At 50.2% G+C, this 17,234-nt stretch overlaps 4 protein-coding genes across 4 annotated transcripts in view; 2 read left to right on the plus strand and 2 right to left on the minus strand.

Annotated features, from left to right (window-relative positions):
* Positions 1 to 4,390, plus strand: part of LOC113217314 (muskelin) — a 7,062-nt gene extending 2,672 nt beyond the window's left edge. Inside the window, exons 9-15 of the mRNA XM_052270783.1 lie at positions 112 to 283; positions 378 to 575; positions 700 to 779; positions 864 to 963; positions 1,050 to 1,189; positions 1,284 to 1,386; positions 1,475 to 4,390. Coding sequence (XP_052126743.1) covers positions 112 to 283; positions 378 to 575; positions 700 to 779; positions 864 to 963; positions 1,050 to 1,189; positions 1,284 to 1,386; positions 1,475 to 1,654 — 973 coding nt within the window. The 3' untranslated portion in view covers positions 1,655 to 4,390. The remainder of the gene's footprint in view (positions 1 to 111; positions 284 to 377; positions 576 to 699; positions 780 to 863; positions 964 to 1,049; positions 1,190 to 1,283; positions 1,387 to 1,474) is intronic.
* On the minus strand, positions 4,376 to 5,467 carry LOC113217304 (DNA replication complex GINS protein PSF3). Its single transcript, XM_026437139.2, has 4 exons — positions 5,246 to 5,467; positions 5,013 to 5,157; positions 4,804 to 4,933; positions 4,376 to 4,710 (listed from the first exon to the last, which is right to left on the minus strand). The coding sequence occupies exons 1-4, from the start codon at positions 5,349 to 5,351 to the stop codon at positions 4,480 to 4,482; spliced, it is 612 nt and encodes a 203-aa protein (XP_026292924.1). The 5' UTR covers positions 5,352 to 5,467; the 3' UTR covers positions 4,376 to 4,479.
* Positions 5,468 to 11,812: 6,345 nt separating this feature from the next.
* LOC113217309 (uncharacterized) lies at positions 11,813 to 13,368 on the minus strand. Its single transcript, XM_026437148.2, has 5 exons — positions 13,174 to 13,368; positions 12,966 to 13,062; positions 12,611 to 12,871; positions 12,260 to 12,342; positions 11,813 to 12,146 (listed from the first exon to the last, which is right to left on the minus strand). The coding sequence occupies exons 1-5, from the start codon at positions 13,257 to 13,259 to the stop codon at positions 11,954 to 11,956; spliced, it is 720 nt and encodes a 239-aa protein (XP_026292933.1). The 5' UTR covers positions 13,260 to 13,368; the 3' UTR covers positions 11,813 to 11,953.
* Positions 13,369 to 15,884: 2,516 nt separating this feature from the next.
* The window catches only part of LOC113217306 (tetraspanin-18), a gene marked incomplete at its 3' end in the record, with an annotated part of 32,129 nt that continues 30,779 nt past the window's right edge, over positions 15,885 to 17,234 (plus strand). Inside the window, 2 exon segments of the mRNA XM_052273445.1 lie at positions 15,885 to 16,111; positions 16,236 to 16,355.

Genomic DNA, 17,234 nt, shown 5'->3' on the forward strand with positions numbered 1-17,234 from the left:
CAATGACTTGAATGTACCCCCACAGATTTCACTTTTTTTTAACAAGATTTTAAGTCTGAGAACAGCCTTAAATTTTACCAAAGAACAATTATGTTCCCCCCCACCCAATAGAGCACCTGAAGAAAGAAACCCAGGAAATGTGGCCAGTAGTCAGGATCCTGTCTTTTCTGGATTATATTCTTATCACGTTCCTACAAACACATGGAAATTGTTGTGGGATGACTCAGCTCCTGGTGGACCCCGCATAAAATCTCGAGTTGGGCACTCAATGCTTTTTCATCCTGTGAGTACTGATAAATTCTTTTAGCTCTTTTATTGTTTGTATACTTTCTTATTTCATTAACTAGTTACTGTCAACATTTTATTATGTCTTTTAGGTGTGCCGCAGGCTTTTTATTTTTGCTGGGCAACGGGGAAAAGAATACTTGAATGATTTTTATACTTTGGATGTTGATACTCAGATAGTACAAGCTGTTTGTGACTGGGGTGTATCAGGTGCAGGTGATGGACCAGCATCTGGATTTACTCAACGAGCAACAATTGACCCCGACCTAAATGAAATATATGTTCTCTCTGTAAGTGTCTTTTTGGGGAAAATTTCACCATGTAATATTGGCAGACTTGACTTTTTAAAGTGCAGTATTCAATACTGAAGAACATTCATTTACTGCAATTAATGTTCTGTTTGTCATTTTTTAGGGACTGAGCAAAGACAAGGAGAAAAGAGAGGAAAGTGTTCAAAATTCATTTTGGGTTTACTATATCAAGAAAAATCAGTGGTTTGTATTTTCATTTGCATTGACATAATTTTGAAAGTACTGTAAGACTTTGATTTCTTATTTTATTTTTACATTTTGTTTTAGGTCTTGCATATACCGAAATGAAAATACTGGAGAACAATACTGGCACATAGAGCCTTGTCCCCGGTTTGCTCATCAACTTGTGTATGACCGCTCTAACAAGGTATTATTTCTGATTTGCTTGTTTCTATTAGTTGTTGTTTTTTTCTAACTTTTTTTTAAATTTTTGTTTTTTTTGTGATCATTAAGGTTCACTATTTATTTGGTGGAAATCCAGGACGAACTGGTTTACCTAAGCTTCGTCTGGATGATTTTTGGAGATTAAGACTTTGTCATCCAACACCCCAACAGTTGGATCATACCATTAAATTAATGATTCGAAAATATCGGTAATGTTATCCATTAATTAGTAATTAGTTTCAAGTACTGTCATCATGGACCATTGTGATTATTTTACATGCCACAATACCTTCATGCCTGTAGATTTGTCGAACTAGCATCTAAGGACCGTTTTGCTGCTCTGGAATACTTACAAACTGATCTCTCAGACATCATAGATCATAGTAACAAAGACCAGACTAAAGAAGTTAGTATAATAATCTCTCTACCTACCCTAAATCAATAGCAAGCACTATCGCACTTTCTAAAATGTATTTTTTTCATCTCTTTTTTAGTTTCAACAGCTTGCTGCCGTTCTCTTCCAAGGTTCTGATGGCAGTGGAGAAACAGATTCTGACACAGCTGATAGTGAACAATATCGCCAGAGATCAAATCTTTTTCATAAATTAGGAACTTTTTTTCCTGCGGGTATGACTCAGCCTCATAGTAGCCTTATTGACCTAATTCCATTGTAGATTGAAATTGAACTACTATACTTTTCATTGAGTCAGCATGCCCCATGGTCTCTGCTGAAAAAGTAAGTTGTAAGTTTATTAGACTTTTTGTATGCAGAATACAGAGATTTTTATGAAATTTTCTTGTATTGTATTTGGTAGCTATAAGTTATTACTAACATCCATGTTACCCTAAGTTATGCTGTCAAAGAAAAATATCCTAGGTTATATTTAGAATTTCCAATCTAAATGTGAATAATTTGTCATAAAATTATAAATTATTATTTTATGAAGAGTATATTTTTTAAATCATGTATATGAAATATCAAAGGAGTACTCAAATTATTATCTGTAGGCCAACACTCTTTGAGAAATGGTGATTGTGATCATACCTATCTGTTATTCTGTATGTGTGGGTGGGTGGGTCTATTTGATCTGTTAGTGTTTGAGTTAAGTGTATCTGTTTTATGTACACCCCTTTCTATTCATTAGAGAATTGACTGTAGTTAAAGAAGACTGTAAAAGTGAAAGTTAATAAGTAATGAGTACTGTTCTTTACCATTTCCATTGAGGTCAACTTTAGATTGCAGCAGTTGCAATGAAAGCTCACTTTATTGGTGTCTGGCAGCTCGAATGGCTTGGTTTGATGCTCTTATTTTAATTGTCTACCTTGGCATCTCTCTTTCTCTCTCTCTTTTTTTTTTTTTTTTTTTTTTTTCCCATTTGACTGTCCTATTTTCCCAGGGCTGTGAGCAGAATAGTCTTGAGGTACAGCTGCTGTGTTCAATGTAGAAAAAAATATGTTAGTATCTCTATATTTTGCAAACAACTACGGTAGGTCATGTTGCTTCCATTATCTAATCTAACAAAAATGCTGAAAGAGGCAGAAATTATTCAATTTACAAGGTCTTGTCGTAGCAATGACTTGAATGTACCCCCACAGATTTCACTTTTTTTTAACAAGATTTTAAGTCTGAGAACAGCCTTAAATTTTACCAAAGAACAATTATGTTACAACATCACACCCATAAAATGTAGGGAATTGGCAAAGAGCAGATTTCTAGTCCCAATGTTTTCGTTTCACTTGAAACTGACAGGTAATGTACATATTCCCAGCAAACGGTACTGTTGCTGCTCTATGGATTTTTTCAAAAACATTTTTTTCATTTCGGGACTTGCAATACTATGTACTCTTAGATAATTTTATTTTTGTCTAAATTATTGTACCTTGTACTTTAACAGATCTACCTACATTGTAAAATGTTTTCAACTTTTTGTTTGTTCTTTTACTGTGTACAATTTGCTTATCTCATCTACACACTCCAAAAACTAATCAGGTACTAAAATGAAAATTTTGTTTTGACTGTAAGAAAAATAAGTTAGGGTTTTGCATCTCTCTAGGTGTTGTGATTTTACTGTTTTTGAACTGTGCTGTAACATCTTGGCAAAGATACTACAGATCAGCACTCAAAAATGTGTCGATTCCTACCTCTATCTTTTCAATGGTGGTGTTAGGGTAATCAAATCTTACAATTCTTTTCATTTTATCATCTCATTTATAAATCAGAAAGTGCTGACATAACTCACACTTTTTTCATCTTTGTTTTCTGCATCTCTTGCCTGTAATAGTCTAAACATGTTTTATTCTGTTCCAATTTTATTTTTGTTAACTTCAGTTTCTGTCTTGTTTTACTTTCCCAGCACTGAATCATTTTGTTGCCTTATATTTTTGTGTTTGTAGATACTGTGTGTACTGAAGACTCATAATGTTCCCATTGTCATGCCAGGGGCAACCAGAGGCCACAAGTGATCTCTTCCACTTCTAAATAAAATTAGAGTTTATATCAAGTTGATGTACATTTGTAATGTGCTATCTGATAGATGTTCTTTGTCTATTTTATTTTCTCTCATTTTGAAACAAAAATGTTGTGATTGCAATATGATTTCACTAGTCATAAGGTGTGCTTGTATTTTATGTTAGATGTCATTTTACGTACAATTAGCTGAGACAGCAATAGCCTAAGAACAGCAGGTTTGAATCAACTAATTCTAGAGATCCCTCCCTCCCTTTCACTTTTATGTATTATTTACTGACGTATAATTTATGCTCTCCCTCAACTCTGTAATTGGATTTTACATATTGTAGGTTGAGCCAAATTTAGTTTGCCTTCTAATCCTGTCATTATTTATCAGATGAATTTGGCTAAGGACTTTAAGGAGAGAAAATTCAGTATTATGTAATTCCATTTAAGTGGATTGCTATGTAACTCTTTACTCCATTACCAAATTTAAAATTGCAAATCAACAACAGCCCAGTGTGAAATGATCAATCACAAAAAGACATCAATTTCAAATTTTGGGACACATTTTTATCATTGACATCAAACTGATGTCTTTTGGATTGATCATTTCTCACTGGGAGATGACTTAGTTTTTGTTGCCATTTATCTATCTGTATGTGTAGTGAAATCTTGCAGCTAAACAATATGAAGGGAAAATTAGTGTTTCTTTTAGTTCTTGCAGCTTTATTCTCATTCTGTTTTGCATACTTTATTTGATTTGAATATATGTATGTTCCCTTCCTTACAGTTGACTGAGAGAAAGTTAGTGGCATCACTTGTTTTATTTTCTATTCTATATTTTTTTTCCTTTCGTCATCATTTTGTGATAAAACTTTTTATTTTCATTTTCTGTTAAGCCTTTAGTTTTCTCTATCACAGCCGCTAAATGAAATAAAGTTGGTTTTGCTTCTGAAAATCCCCTTTTATTGAATGTAACTTAAAATCCCAAATTTTAGAGTGGTGAAAAATAATTAAACAAAATGAAAGTAAGTTTTCACAGCATAACTAGTGCAGAAGGTCTTTTTGTGTGAGTTTCATTTTCTTGTGCTGTATAACCATATCGGCAGCAGTGATGAGGGAGCCACCTTCAGTCAACCACAAGTAGAGACTGGATCCAACCTCTCTGCCCATATGATAAATCATCTTCTCTGTTTCATCCAGTTTTTTTGATTCAGGTACTTCGATTGTAGAGTGTTGCGCCCAGTCTAATATCTGCCGGAATCGTTGTTTAAATGACTGAAAAAAGTCAAAGGCAAAGTTAAAACATGTTATGACAAGTGAGTGAATGAAAGAAATGAGACCTATCCAGTTTGCTTAATTCTCACTGACCTCAACAAGAACACTAGAAATTTCTGATGATTCTCTGTGTTTTAACATGCATAGACACATTCCAAATTCATAGAAATATTGCGCTAATTTGTGTAGATCAACAACACAAGGGTCGGCTTTCATGATATCTCTGCAGGAAAAGATTCTGTTATAAAAACAACAAGAAGTGATCATGCAAAGAGTAACAAAAGATTAACAAGAACAATAACCTGTATGCTTCTTTGAAAATTTTTGGTAAACCGACTTCAGCTATTGAAGGCCTTTGTGAGTTCAATACACTGGCCATCCAAAGTGGTAACTCGATACTCGTTCCGATTTCAATGTCTCTTTTATCCGAACCAGGATCCAAAAAGCCTGGAGCATAATTATTAAGATTATGTTATTTTAGTTTTACTCCAGTTTGTCTTGAAAGAGTACAAAGTAAACAAAAACTTAACCTTACCTAAGTGTTTCACTTGCATTTCAAATTTACAAGGGACTTTTTCCTGTGTTGCCAGGATATCCTGGATTGAAAAGTAGTTAGGGACGTAACTCTGACACAAAGACATTGTTATGGAATTATGTAAACGCGAAGAAACATGAAATGACGGTGAACCTCTGCTATCTCAGCTGTTTCTGTTTGAACGAAAACAGACGACAAACGACTGTTGTTACCGGTCTCCTGCCGGTTGCCTGTTGCCGCCGGTGCCGCCGCTGGTGAAAAAAGGCGGGCTGCGTTGTCAAAAAAGAAAGAAAAGAAGAACAGTTTCCTAAATCTTTATGCCTTTATCAACAAAAGTTTCTGCGGGTTTCGAAAGCAGTTGGCGTTTAATGCGTTTAAAATTGTTGACGACACAATAGGCAAAGTTCAGCCGGTGCCGGTAGATAGCACCACCACCTACCTCGACCATCACTCGCGCCGGACTTCCCTGTTTCAAATGAGACCAATCTGGGGCCGGCAATCATAAAAATATTTCTGTGACTGTAAAGGGCTATTTCTTTATGCGTCCTGTATCATCCACTCGCGTGCGAACCGACGAACCGACGTCACGCGCCTGAGGGATGGATTGCGGGCTTGTGAGGTCAGGGCGAGGTGGGTGTGGTCATCCAAAGGGTCCTCGAGCTACCAGAGAAGCACGGAAAATAAGGGCGCGGGGGGAGGGGGGGGTGTAAAAATACAAAAATAAAACAGGGAGTCATAATAACTGTATAGAATCGCATTAACCGTGGATTAAGCTCGTACCCCAGGGTCCGCACGACACACAGTAACGCGCACGTACAGTAGGCCGCAGAGAGGCAGCTCTCTTATGGCGTGCACGCGCCGTTCGCTGCAAATTTTTCATCCGTAATTAATTAAATGAGCGCACGGCAGGCGGGGCCAACAACGAGGAGCTGACAAAGTGGCGGCTACAACGCACGACGCCACGCCCCTACGCACCGCAGCACCTCCCGGCCGAGGGCCCCTTCGCGCCACGCCCACCCGGAGGTGCCCGGAGCAGGGAGGCACCTCGGCGGGAGCAGCGACGATTCCTGGCCGTGGGTCACGGTAACGAAAAGCAATACCCACCGTCTTGCGCCCCCAGTGCGTTCCAGGGAGAAAAGAAAGGAGAGAGAGGATCTCTCACTCTCACTCACCCCCAACACGACCAACGGCTGGCCCCCACCCTGACTACACGACGGCGTTGCGTGCGTGTTGGGGCACTGAAACCCTTTTAAGCAAAGGACGTGGACGATATCCTCGGCCCTCCACCAATCAATCGGCCAGTCCCACCAGCCGGGAGCGCCACCTCGCCACCTCACGACTTCCGGAAACGGCACATGCCTCTCACACTCTCTCCATCGCTTTGTCACAACTCTGGCGGCCACGCGGCTGGATGGTGCGAAATATGTCTTCCAGACATGTCCTCGGTCCCCTTCTCACCTGCATAGAGGAGGGGTGGCGGTGGGGGATGTCATATCGCCCGGAGCAGAACTTTCGGACGAGGCCCTTATCCGACCGAATCTGTCCCCTTTTTTATTATTTCCGCCCACAAACGCAACCCCGTTGGGCCTCACCCCGCCACCACCGCACCCCACCCCGCCCGCCACGTCCTGCCCCCGCCCCCGTCTGCCCCTCATACCCCACCTCCGTGACTATTATTGATTTGGAACGCACGCGTTTAACGAGGGGCGTCACTCAGGGGGATTGCCCTGTTAGCGCGACAGCGTTCAACGACATGCCAGCCCGGGTAAGGCCCGGGGGCTCGCGACAGTAGGAGTGTCTGTCCCCGCGGGGTCCTGCGAGAGGAGACGGACGGGGATGCGGACGCGCGCCCGTAGGATAGGCACCCCAACGTGCTCCGGGGCAGCAGATGGGCAGGTTGCCTACCAGCCAGGCGCTCAGCGGGCTGGGGGCAGAGGACTCGACGACACACGTACCGGGTGATTCAGATGATGAGATGCAGGTGCGGGCGGGTTTGCCTACCCAAGGGGCTATGACGCCCGTAGGCAGAGCGCGTAGGCAAACCCGCCTAGCTGCGTCTTTTCGGAATCACCCGGTACACGCAGGGCCAGCGGATCATACTATGGGATGAACGCGATGAAAGAGAAAGGCAAACCAGAGAGCGAAAGCACACCAACACTCATCTCACCGTAAATAAGACAAGGTACACTCGCCGTATTATTTTTCTTTCCACGAAAAAAAAGGTATTCTCATGTATATTTTCTTGCACGCGTTATTATTATTGTTTTTGCTGTCGCTCGTGTGGCCCGAGCCGCTTGGCAGCCGATTAGGGCTGCGCTACGCTGCGCCCAGAGTGGCGCTGCACTGCAACCCACCCCCTCTCAATCACGCAACGCAGTCATCAGCCCATCGGGGGGAAAGGGGGGGGGGCGTCTACTCTGTAAATCTGGGGGTGTCCAGCAGCTGTGCGACTTCAGTTACTGCATGACCAGTGATTTGCAGCTGCTGGACACCGTCGTGTTGACGAATCACATACATGTACTGACGGGAAAGAGCTATAGTTTACCAAGCGACACGGGTAGGTGTCTTCGTCCACCAACCGGACACCGAACCTTGATGGGGTGGGGACTGGGGACTGGTGACTGGTGCACTGCCCTGAGCATAGAAAACTGAACCTGTACAGGACAGGGGTCTCGCCACAACGTGTCCGTCCAGCAGATTCTGGTTATGGTTCGTATACAGGTTCTAGGGTCGTGCAACGTAAGTCGGACAGAGAGTTCTCTCCCTGTCCTTTTTACCCACAACCAACACCGCACTTCGTCCTAAGTGTCATGTCCGAGACGCCACGTCTATGTGGCTACAGACAAATGCTCCCTCCCCCTCCCGACGAGAAATCACCCCCTTCCCATGTGTCATCACAACTTGGGAACTCCAATGCCGGCGTCGTGAATCGCAAAGGAGATCTTGGATGCAGATAGCAGAAAACACCTCTTTCTTTTCTTTTCTATTTTGTTTTCGTTCGTTGGCGTCGCCGCCGGGAAATAACGGCAATTATTGTAGCCGAATGCAGTTGACGTGAATGGAATGTAGCGACGGGCCGGGGCGCGGGGCCGGCTGACGCGGTGTGTTGTCATCTTGTCAGCCGGTGGTGAACTACTCGCCCGTCACCGTGCCCGCCCGCCCGCCGCCGCCGCGCCCCCCGTGGCTTACGTAGTACGCTTCGTGGACTTCCCCCTGCTCCTGCTGCCGACGCGACCACCTCGTCCTCCTGTAGGGTGATTCCGCACAGCGCTTTCGTACCTCTGTCCTTGTCGCACTCATGGGTGACTGGGAGGGAGAGGAGAAGACTAGCCACTGCCACTGTGCGGAATCACCCTGCTGCCCCGCCTACTCCTTCGCCTCCTTCCGCCGCGCCGCATCGACGTCGCCGTCATTAAAAGCGTTTTTAAAAGGCGCGGGTGGGTGCTGCGCTGCTGTGCAATATTCGCGTGTTTGGGCGGCCGGCGGTGGATGGGGTCGCTGACCCCCACTGGCGGGGCGCGGCGGTGACACGGCACCCTGTCCACGCAACAACCAATGTTTGGCCGGCCGGCCGGCGGCACGGTCGCGCTGGAAGAGTTGTTAAGGGGGTGGGGGGAGGGGGTGGGGGAGGCTCCCCTCCGACGACGGCGGCGCGACGCGATGGTCTCTCTCGAAGCGCGGCGGCGGTGCGGCTAAAGGTGGGGCGTCTCGAGGTGTCGCCCTTTTACGCCCTCCCCGAGGTGCGCGGGGCCAAGAGAGAAGTACCCCCCGGGAAGTGGGGGGAGGCGCTCCGGGCGGCCAGGGTCGTTGACCGCGCGGGGGGAGCCGGAAGGAACGAGCCCCCTACCTCCTTCTCCTCCTCCTCCCTCACCCGCCGCCATTCCGACCAGTAGTGGTGCAACAAGAGGGAGTGCCTTCATGAGCTTTCACCCCCTCTCTCCCTCAGAGTGTCCTTTGTTAAAAACGAGCGCCACGGGGTGGCAAAGGGGTGGGCGGGGCGGGTTGGTCAAAGGCGGGTGCTCAGCGATGCTCCTTCCTTTCACACCTGGCACACCTCGCTCGCACATCGCAGTGATGGACATGGACGCCCCGCGAGTGCGACGCCTACGCCGCTGACGCGCGAGGTGGTGGCCGGGGAGAGGGTGTGGGGGAGGGGAGCAGCGGCAAAAGAATACCGTCGCAACTCGCGCAATACGCCGTCTGGGACCGGGAGCAGATGCGTGGGTGTCTGGATCTGGTCGATATTCACCGTCAATCACACACGCCCGCCTCGGGGCAGCGCCCCACCTCGCCCCGCCCCGCCCTACCGCGCTGGCGATGTCGCCCTCTGATTACCAGCAAGCCCAAGGTTGCCCGCGGGGTTCCCAAAAGGTGCCACCCTCGCCGGGGCTGGCGCTCTGATGGGGGTGAGCGGGGAAGGGCGGGAGGGGTCGAGGGCCTCTCTCTCTACCTCTCGGCCCGTCTTCCGTTCCTTTACGTCTTCTTTTTAAAAAACATCATTTTTGTTTTTTTGAAAATCCCCTCTTAGAGAATCGCCGCGTCCACCGCTCCACGCCACGCGCGTTTATACCGCCCAGTCCAACAGAGAGCGCCGGTGAGTGGGGAGAGGGGGGGGGGGGAGGCGTCACCGACAACGCGCAGTAGTTAGCTGTCTGCCTGACTGGTCGTCGACCTATGCCTTTGTACACCCATCGATGTTCTCTCTGAACTCTGTCACCGCTCCTGCCAAACGGCAGCCGCCATACAGGCCGTCACTGCCCCTACCCAACGCCGGCGCTGTAGTCCGTGGCGGCCGGGAAACTTTTCGCCCTCGAGATATGAACTTGAAAACTATACACAACAAGAGTTTTGACAGCGCCCTCCTCGAGGTGCAGTGCGCGGCGTTGCGGCGACCGCGGACCCGGACAAGGTGCGGTGACCTCCTGTGCCACGGAGGCGGCGGCGGTCGCCGCGCGGAGGGCTGCAAACGGGGCAGTTCCTGCTGGCTGTAAAGGGCCCACTTCACGGCACTAATGGTGATTTAAGAATGATCGCTCGCCGCGTCGCAGAGCAGGTTGACTTGCTCCCCTCGTCGTCGGGCTGGTAACACCCGCGGGCCTCAATCCAGCAAATTGTTGTTAGACGGGCAGGACAGACGGACGGGCGCACGGGCAGGCACATGCCTGCAGGGGTGGCGAGGCGGTTGGGCGGTGGCGTGTCGCTCGAGCCGGGCCGATAGTCGCACGAAGATCCGTGTGATCCATAACTCGGATCGGACGGACGGGAATGGCGGAAATGAAGGGCACTGCCATGCGTTTCCGGGCGTGAGAGAGAGAGAGAGAGGAGGAAAAGAGGGGAAGCGGAAGCCCAGGCCAGTAGGAGATGGAAGGGGCAAGGGGCAAGAGAGGACAACGCCAGAGGTGGCAAAAGGGGTGTGCTGTAGTTATTGAAAATAATCAAAGTTTGTGGGAAAGTAATCGAAGATTAACGCTTCCCAGCGCGATGCTCATCCGTTTGTCGTTCCATTGAAAACCGTCCAGAGAGTGCGTCTTTTTTTCTCAGATTCATTCAGCACTTGTTGGGAGCTCGGTTCAGCGCCTGCGAGACTCGGGGTAGGCCACGCCGCATCACACGCATGCACTGCAGACAAGATGTTGCCTACCCAGCAGGCGCTACGAGAGCTTGAGCCGAGGCGTGGAACCCCCACGCGCGGCAAGTTTTGTCGCCCTACGGGACTGTACTCCTTTTCCCCCTGGCCGTGGTAAGCTAGAGGACCCCAAAATCAAAGCACCAACCCTAACACCAACATTTCATCAACACTCAACCATTTACTTTTTCACCCGTTATCTAATATAAGCAAATACTGTAAGGCCTACGGGCAACAGCATACCTATGTAAAACCCAAATGTAACTTAACTAGACTTCAATAAAACAATTTTAAGAACTGAACTGAGGAGGCGGTTTGTGTCACGGCGAATGGCGGACGTACTGTACTTTCTGGACTGTGACGACCCCTTGGTGGGCGGCGCGTTTGACGGTGGTGTCGCATGTGAGCTTCCGAGCCGCGTGGCCCGCCTGAACACGACATGCATCCCCCAGCGGTTCAGGCGGAAGCACACCTCTCCAAGCGCCCCCTGGGTGCGCGCTTGGTGTCACGAACTGACAAACGTAAAAGAGGTGGTGGTGTTGGTGGTGGTGGTGGAGGGGACGGGTGGAGTGGTTGGAGTGGTGCTCCACAGGTGGGCATACCGTATGACGCCGCGCAGGTACCCGCGCTCCCGGTTATACTCGCCAACGAGAAAACTCCAAACGGTAATAGCCACAGGGGAGATATTGCTGAATGTGTACTCCAGCGGATTGCCGCGTGTATTTAGAGTACCTCTGGATCTAGATTGCCCACCGGGGGTGACCCCCTGGATCAACATCACCACAAATTACCTCTCTCTCCTTTTCACCGTCTGGTGGATCACCCGAGTCGATTGCCCTTCATGCACGGGCCGAGTCGGACTGGGCGGCGCCTATGCGGCGCCAGCGCCGTGCTATTGCCGTGATTGTGTTGATACTGGCGGAGGGAGGGTGGTCTGTGGGTTCGTTAGCCGCCGACAGCTTTATACGTTGGTTCCACGGCGCGAGTTATTTACACTGGGTCGGGCGGTGGGTTGCGTTTGCCTTTCGGTTATTCTTCGCCGGACGGAGGGGCGGCGAGAGGGCGAGAGGGCGGGGACAACGCTATCGGCAGAACGTCGGCCAGCCCGGCGCGTGCTCGAAGCAGTCGGCCCTGCAGATCGGCAAGGTGCAGGGCTTGGGGACCTCCCAGTGCTTGCACTTGGCGCCACCGCACGGGTAGGCGCGGGGCGCGCGGCGCCGGGGGCAGCGCTCGTCCGGCTTGCACTTGTGCTCGAACGTGCCCGTCCAGTTGTACCTGCAGCAAGAGGAGGAGGAGGAGGTCGAGTTTGGTATACAGAGGCGAGTTCGGCGGCACCTCGACTCTAAATCGGTCGGTGTTGTTCGGCGGGCCGAGATATATGGACTCACGGTGGAGCGGGCGGCATCGGTAGGGGCTCGAGCGGCGGCAGCGGAGGCTTGCGCTTCTGGAGGTCCGCCTTGGCGTGCAGGAACTGCGGGAAGATCCCGCACGGTTAGGACCGAATCTATACTTTACCCGAGTCCATTAAGCGCCGTACACCTCTCAAACAACGTGCTATTATTTACTGAAGTAAATTTACCCGCAGAATGTAGCTTGTCCACAATGCAAATTGCATTGTTACAGACGATGATGATGCTACCGACCCACGACCCTCGCCCTTGCGGCACCCTGCGGCACCCCTACGGCACCCCTACGGCACCCCTACCGCACCCTTCCGGCACCCTGTGGCCCCCGCCTACCTGCAGCCTCTCGGCCTCCTTCTCGCCCGGGCAGCAGACGGGCCGCAGACTGTAGCCCTGCTCGGGGGTGCCCAGCGGCACAGGCTCCCTGCGCGCGGGCCGCACGTAGCCGCAGCGGTCGCTGCACGCGCTACGGCGGCACGCCCGCTGCAGCCCGTCGCGCTTCAGGCACCGGCACTCCGAGTAGAAGACGCCGGCGCGCAGCTCGGACGACTTGCAGGCCTTGACCGGGGCGCCGGCGCCCGCCTGGTACGGCACCACCTTATCGCCGTGCACATTAAAAGGACCCGACCGTCAGCGGGGAGGTCGCGGGGGGCGCGTGTGTTTGAGGAGAACCCCTCTGCTGGTCACTCACCGCCGTCTCTCGACACCCGCTGGTCACTCGCGACAGCCCCGTGTCGCCTCCGCACCGCTTGGGCTGGACGCAGCACGCCTCGCACTCCTTCTTCTTTCTGGTACAAAAGTCATTTACATTGCACGACTGACGTTCTTACGCAAAACCACCCCGAACCCAGCTCTACAGAAAAGTTTCTACTTGTGCTCGTCCTCGTGCGCGCACTTACCTGGCGTCTTCGCTGAGGATACCCACGATCTCATTCATGGTCTGGATCAGGACCTTCCGCTCCAGTGGACACGGGCAGTCTGACATTTTGCAGTGGTTATGTTCGATTTTTTTGGGTACGATTTATTTTAGTTTTACTATTTTTTTGAGTATTTTATTGTTTTATGTTGACTAGAGTTGTTCAGCAGTCACCGCCCCCCGCCCCCGCCGTCGTTGCCTGCATCCCCAACAATTACCACCCAACATCACTATTATTGACGCAAAAGCTGGCAATTTAATTGAAAGAACTATTTAAACTTTTCCAGAAGAAAACTTGTAAGAAAATGAAATCTTTCAGGAAACCCCCAGAAATTTAAAAAGAATTTTGAAAAATTACCTAAATTGCTTTTGGGGAAATTAAAATTCCTAGCTATTCTCGCGCCGAGCCGTGGCCCCCGACCGGCCGGTCCCGGCGCGGGCTAATGTCAGTGTCTTAAGGTGTCGCATCGCGCCGCGGGGAGAAAGTTCATCGTTAGTGATCCTCGAAATTCGGACACGTCCAGCGATGGAAGAGGAAGGGTAAAAGGTCTCGGGCGTCGTCCGGGGGGAGGGGGGGGGGCGCCGCGACAAGCTCCTCTGCCAAAGTATAAACGAAATAATAAAAAGGAAATGTGGTAGATGAACCCGTGACCTGGAATTCCAGGCGGATGGTGCCGTGTGCGTGCTCGTGACATTAAGTCCTTAATTATAGCGGTGGGGCCCTCCGGGGGCGCCCGGGGCCCTGCAGCCCGGGCACACGAAAGGGACGGAAGGGAAGTGCGTCCCTACGCTACATTCGCAGTGTTCGCAACTCACGCCAACGCTCACGGAGGTCGCAGCTTTGTAGGAACAAGCCGTTGACCGAGTTGACCAGACGAATATTATGGTCGCTTACTGACATGCACTTTGGAAAATTAACATCAACAAAGACGCGACTGATTTTCGTTTTGCCGTGTGCTTCCCCCTAAACGCAAACGGGCCAGCGGGAACAGTAGGGGGCGCGTGCAACAGGGCGATCTACGGCGGCCCCGCGCCGCCCCGCCCCACCACAGGCGCAGCTCAGCGGGTCAGAGAGGAGGGCGTGGCCCCGCCCTGTTCACGCAGCGCCGCGCAGGGCATCCGGAGGAAAAGGATTCCGGAGGACGCGCACCTCGCGGCGCCGCCCCGTGGCTGGCTGCGCCGGCGCCGTGCGGGTCAGGGGTCAGGGGTCAGCTGGGTGCTCGGGGCAGAGAGGCAATCATCATCAAGCGCCGACTCCAGATATACGGAGAGAAGACGGGGAAATAAACTATGTGCGAGTGTGTACGAAGCCGCTTTTTAATCTGGTCTTACTGCACCGCATGCAGGCGTGTGTATGTGGCATGCCTACCGTCTCCCTCACCATGCGGCGCCTTGCGTTCCGAAATTTCTCAGTTGAGACATTGCAAGCTCTCGTAGCGCCTGCTCGGTAGGCAACATCTTGCTCACAGTGCATGCGTGTAACGCGGGGTGGCCTACCCCAAGTCTCGCAGGCGCCGAGCTCCCGTAATTTGCCGAATAAAGTGGTCGAATGTCAGTAGGGCGTATTTTCAGGCCTCGATCGTACCATATCACCCCCACCCCCTTAATATCAACAATAAACCGCTCAATAGAGAGGCAACTTGCGCGGTCATGACCCCCTCGCCCAAATTACTTTCTTGTGTTAAGTGCTTCTTTCTCACGACTGCCAAACGCACGGCGCACGCGCTTTTTTAATTGCTATGGAGACATTGAGATTAACGTTAGTAGATAAGTTTGCGGACGTCCGACCTCTCTGACCCCTGCATGTCCCCCGCACCCCACAGGAGGGCCATGAAAGGGTCGCCGTCGGTCACCGAGCAGTGAAAGCGCGTACTGTAAGCCGCACCGACTGGGCAGGTCAAGGTGCCAGGCCTCATTGGCCCCGGAGAGCGCTTGTCCCCGTGGAGAGCGCTCATTGCGGGACCGTGTGTCCGAGCCATATGGGCATGAGCCGATGGGCCACGAGGGGCGGAAGGGGCTAAGCGGGACACGAGAGCCCCCTCGGGGGCCCGTGGGCCACGGCCGGGGAAGCGCTTCTGAACTAATTACCAGCGGACACACTGAAAAAGGTATATTAGGCAGTTGCATTAGTGTGCGAGGGCAGGGGAGTAGAATTTTAAACAGGCATAATTTAAAATTAGTAGAAAAATTCGCAAATTTACGCATAATATCTCTCTGCAAGTTATAAAAAGTTGTGCATAAAATTGTGCACAACCGTGTGTTAGTTTACACTGCATTTTTCTTGTTTGTATTTTTAAAATTCCACCAAACAATTGACTGAAAAATTTTCACTCATCGCGGGAAGTTTGAAATCCAAACAGTATCGAAAAATCTTTTTTTCCAAAAAAATATGGGGAATTTCAAACTTTTTGGAAAATTTCGACTTTTGTTTACAGTGTAAAGTGTCAGTATGGTTCGGTTGCCTACCCCGCACACAGAGTGCGTGCGCTTTTGTTGTCAGAGAGAGACCGAGAGACAGAGAGAGAGAGAGACGCACCGGGCGGTGAGTGTGTGAGGGGGGAGAGTGGGTCCGCCGGGTGCCGTCGCGCCTCGCCCCGCCCGCCGGCCCGCCAGTCTTGTCCGGACCGCGGCCGCGAGCAGTGCAGCGTCGGCCAGGGCCTTGCACAGTCACGACTGGCGCTGAGTGAGGCAAGAACGAGCGGCAGGGCGTAGCAGGCGTAGCAGGCGTAGCAGGCCTGGCCAGCCGGGACGTGGCCTGGCGTGGCGTCACTCTCCCTGGAGTGGAGGCGTTGCGCGACTACACGTGGAAAAAAAAATAATCAATATTACGCCTCTTGTTTATATTTCTCAGTGTTATAATTACAAACATAATTTGCAAAAAAATTGGATTTAGCTGCAAATGATAAGCTCTCTATATTCGTGTAAAGTATCATCACTTCTATTAGTAACATTTTTGCCGTATTTTGTCTCTATAAAAACCAACGTGCGCACGGTTGCTGTTCATTTTATTTTTTACCTGAGTGGATAAAATTTGTGTTGCGCTAGGAGCTGTGAGTGGTCAAGGAGAAGCGGTGCATAGTGCTCGGGCTGCCGAGATCGCATCGCCGGACCTCAAGGTGAACACTGCCCGGAGTCTTTCCACGGATTACTTTATTCTCATAACAGGTGAGTGAATAGTTTTGTTAACTCCCCGAGTAAAAGTATTCCCCTCCATCTTCTAGTAAGGTAGACAAGAAAAGGGTATAGTTTTTGTTTCTTTTCTTCAACGGGTTGTTATAAAGTTGTAGTTTAGAGAGAGAGAAAAAAATTCCGTATAGGTTTCGGTAATGGTGTATTTACAAGACGTCCTCCTGACCTAATTCCGCGGTCGCTATACATGTCAGGCTGATGGGGCCGAGTCTATCAGCGCGGTGAATGGTCGCGCGGCCATAGAACGCCCCATAACGCCCCATACATCAACTATCCATGACCGGCGCAGTATGTGATGCTCATGGGGCCGGGACCTACAGTGATGCGGGTACACCACCACCGTGCAATAAGCCCTCCATGGAATACACTTCGTGCTTCCCCCCACGCCGCGCGCCAACTATGCGCGCCTTCCCGCCAAAGGAGTCAAGGACGCGGCGCGGTGCAAATGATCGAGGTGATCATTCGCTGGGCATGAATCCTCTCACTCTACGCCCCTCCCCAGCTCCCTCCCCCTCCCTCTCGCACCTGCCGACACTGACGAATAGCGCCGCCAGGAGTGAGGAAAGGCAGGGAAGGCCCGCGCGCACCGCGGCGGGGATGGGCTTTGTGCGGCGGCATGCGCTCTGCGAATAGAAGTGTGTGACAATCGAACACCTTAAAGTGCGAGACGAAATGTCACGCACACAGTAGTGTGTGATCAATGTGTCGTGCATTGACAAGTGTGTGACAACCATGCAATTACAGAAAGGTGTTTGACCTATACCGGGTGTTGCATAAAAGACACAGGTGCGGGCGGGTTTGCCTACCCGCTCTGCCCGTAAGGCGCCATAGCCCCTTGGGTAGGCAAACCCGCCC

This window comes from Frankliniella occidentalis, unplaced genomic scaffold (genome assembly GCF_000697945.3).
Source record: "Frankliniella occidentalis isolate FOCC.00 unplaced genomic scaffold, Focc_3.1 Scaffold1, whole genome shotgun sequence".
NCBI classification, from domain to species: domain Eukaryota; kingdom Metazoa; phylum Arthropoda; class Insecta; order Thysanoptera; family Thripidae; genus Frankliniella; species Frankliniella occidentalis.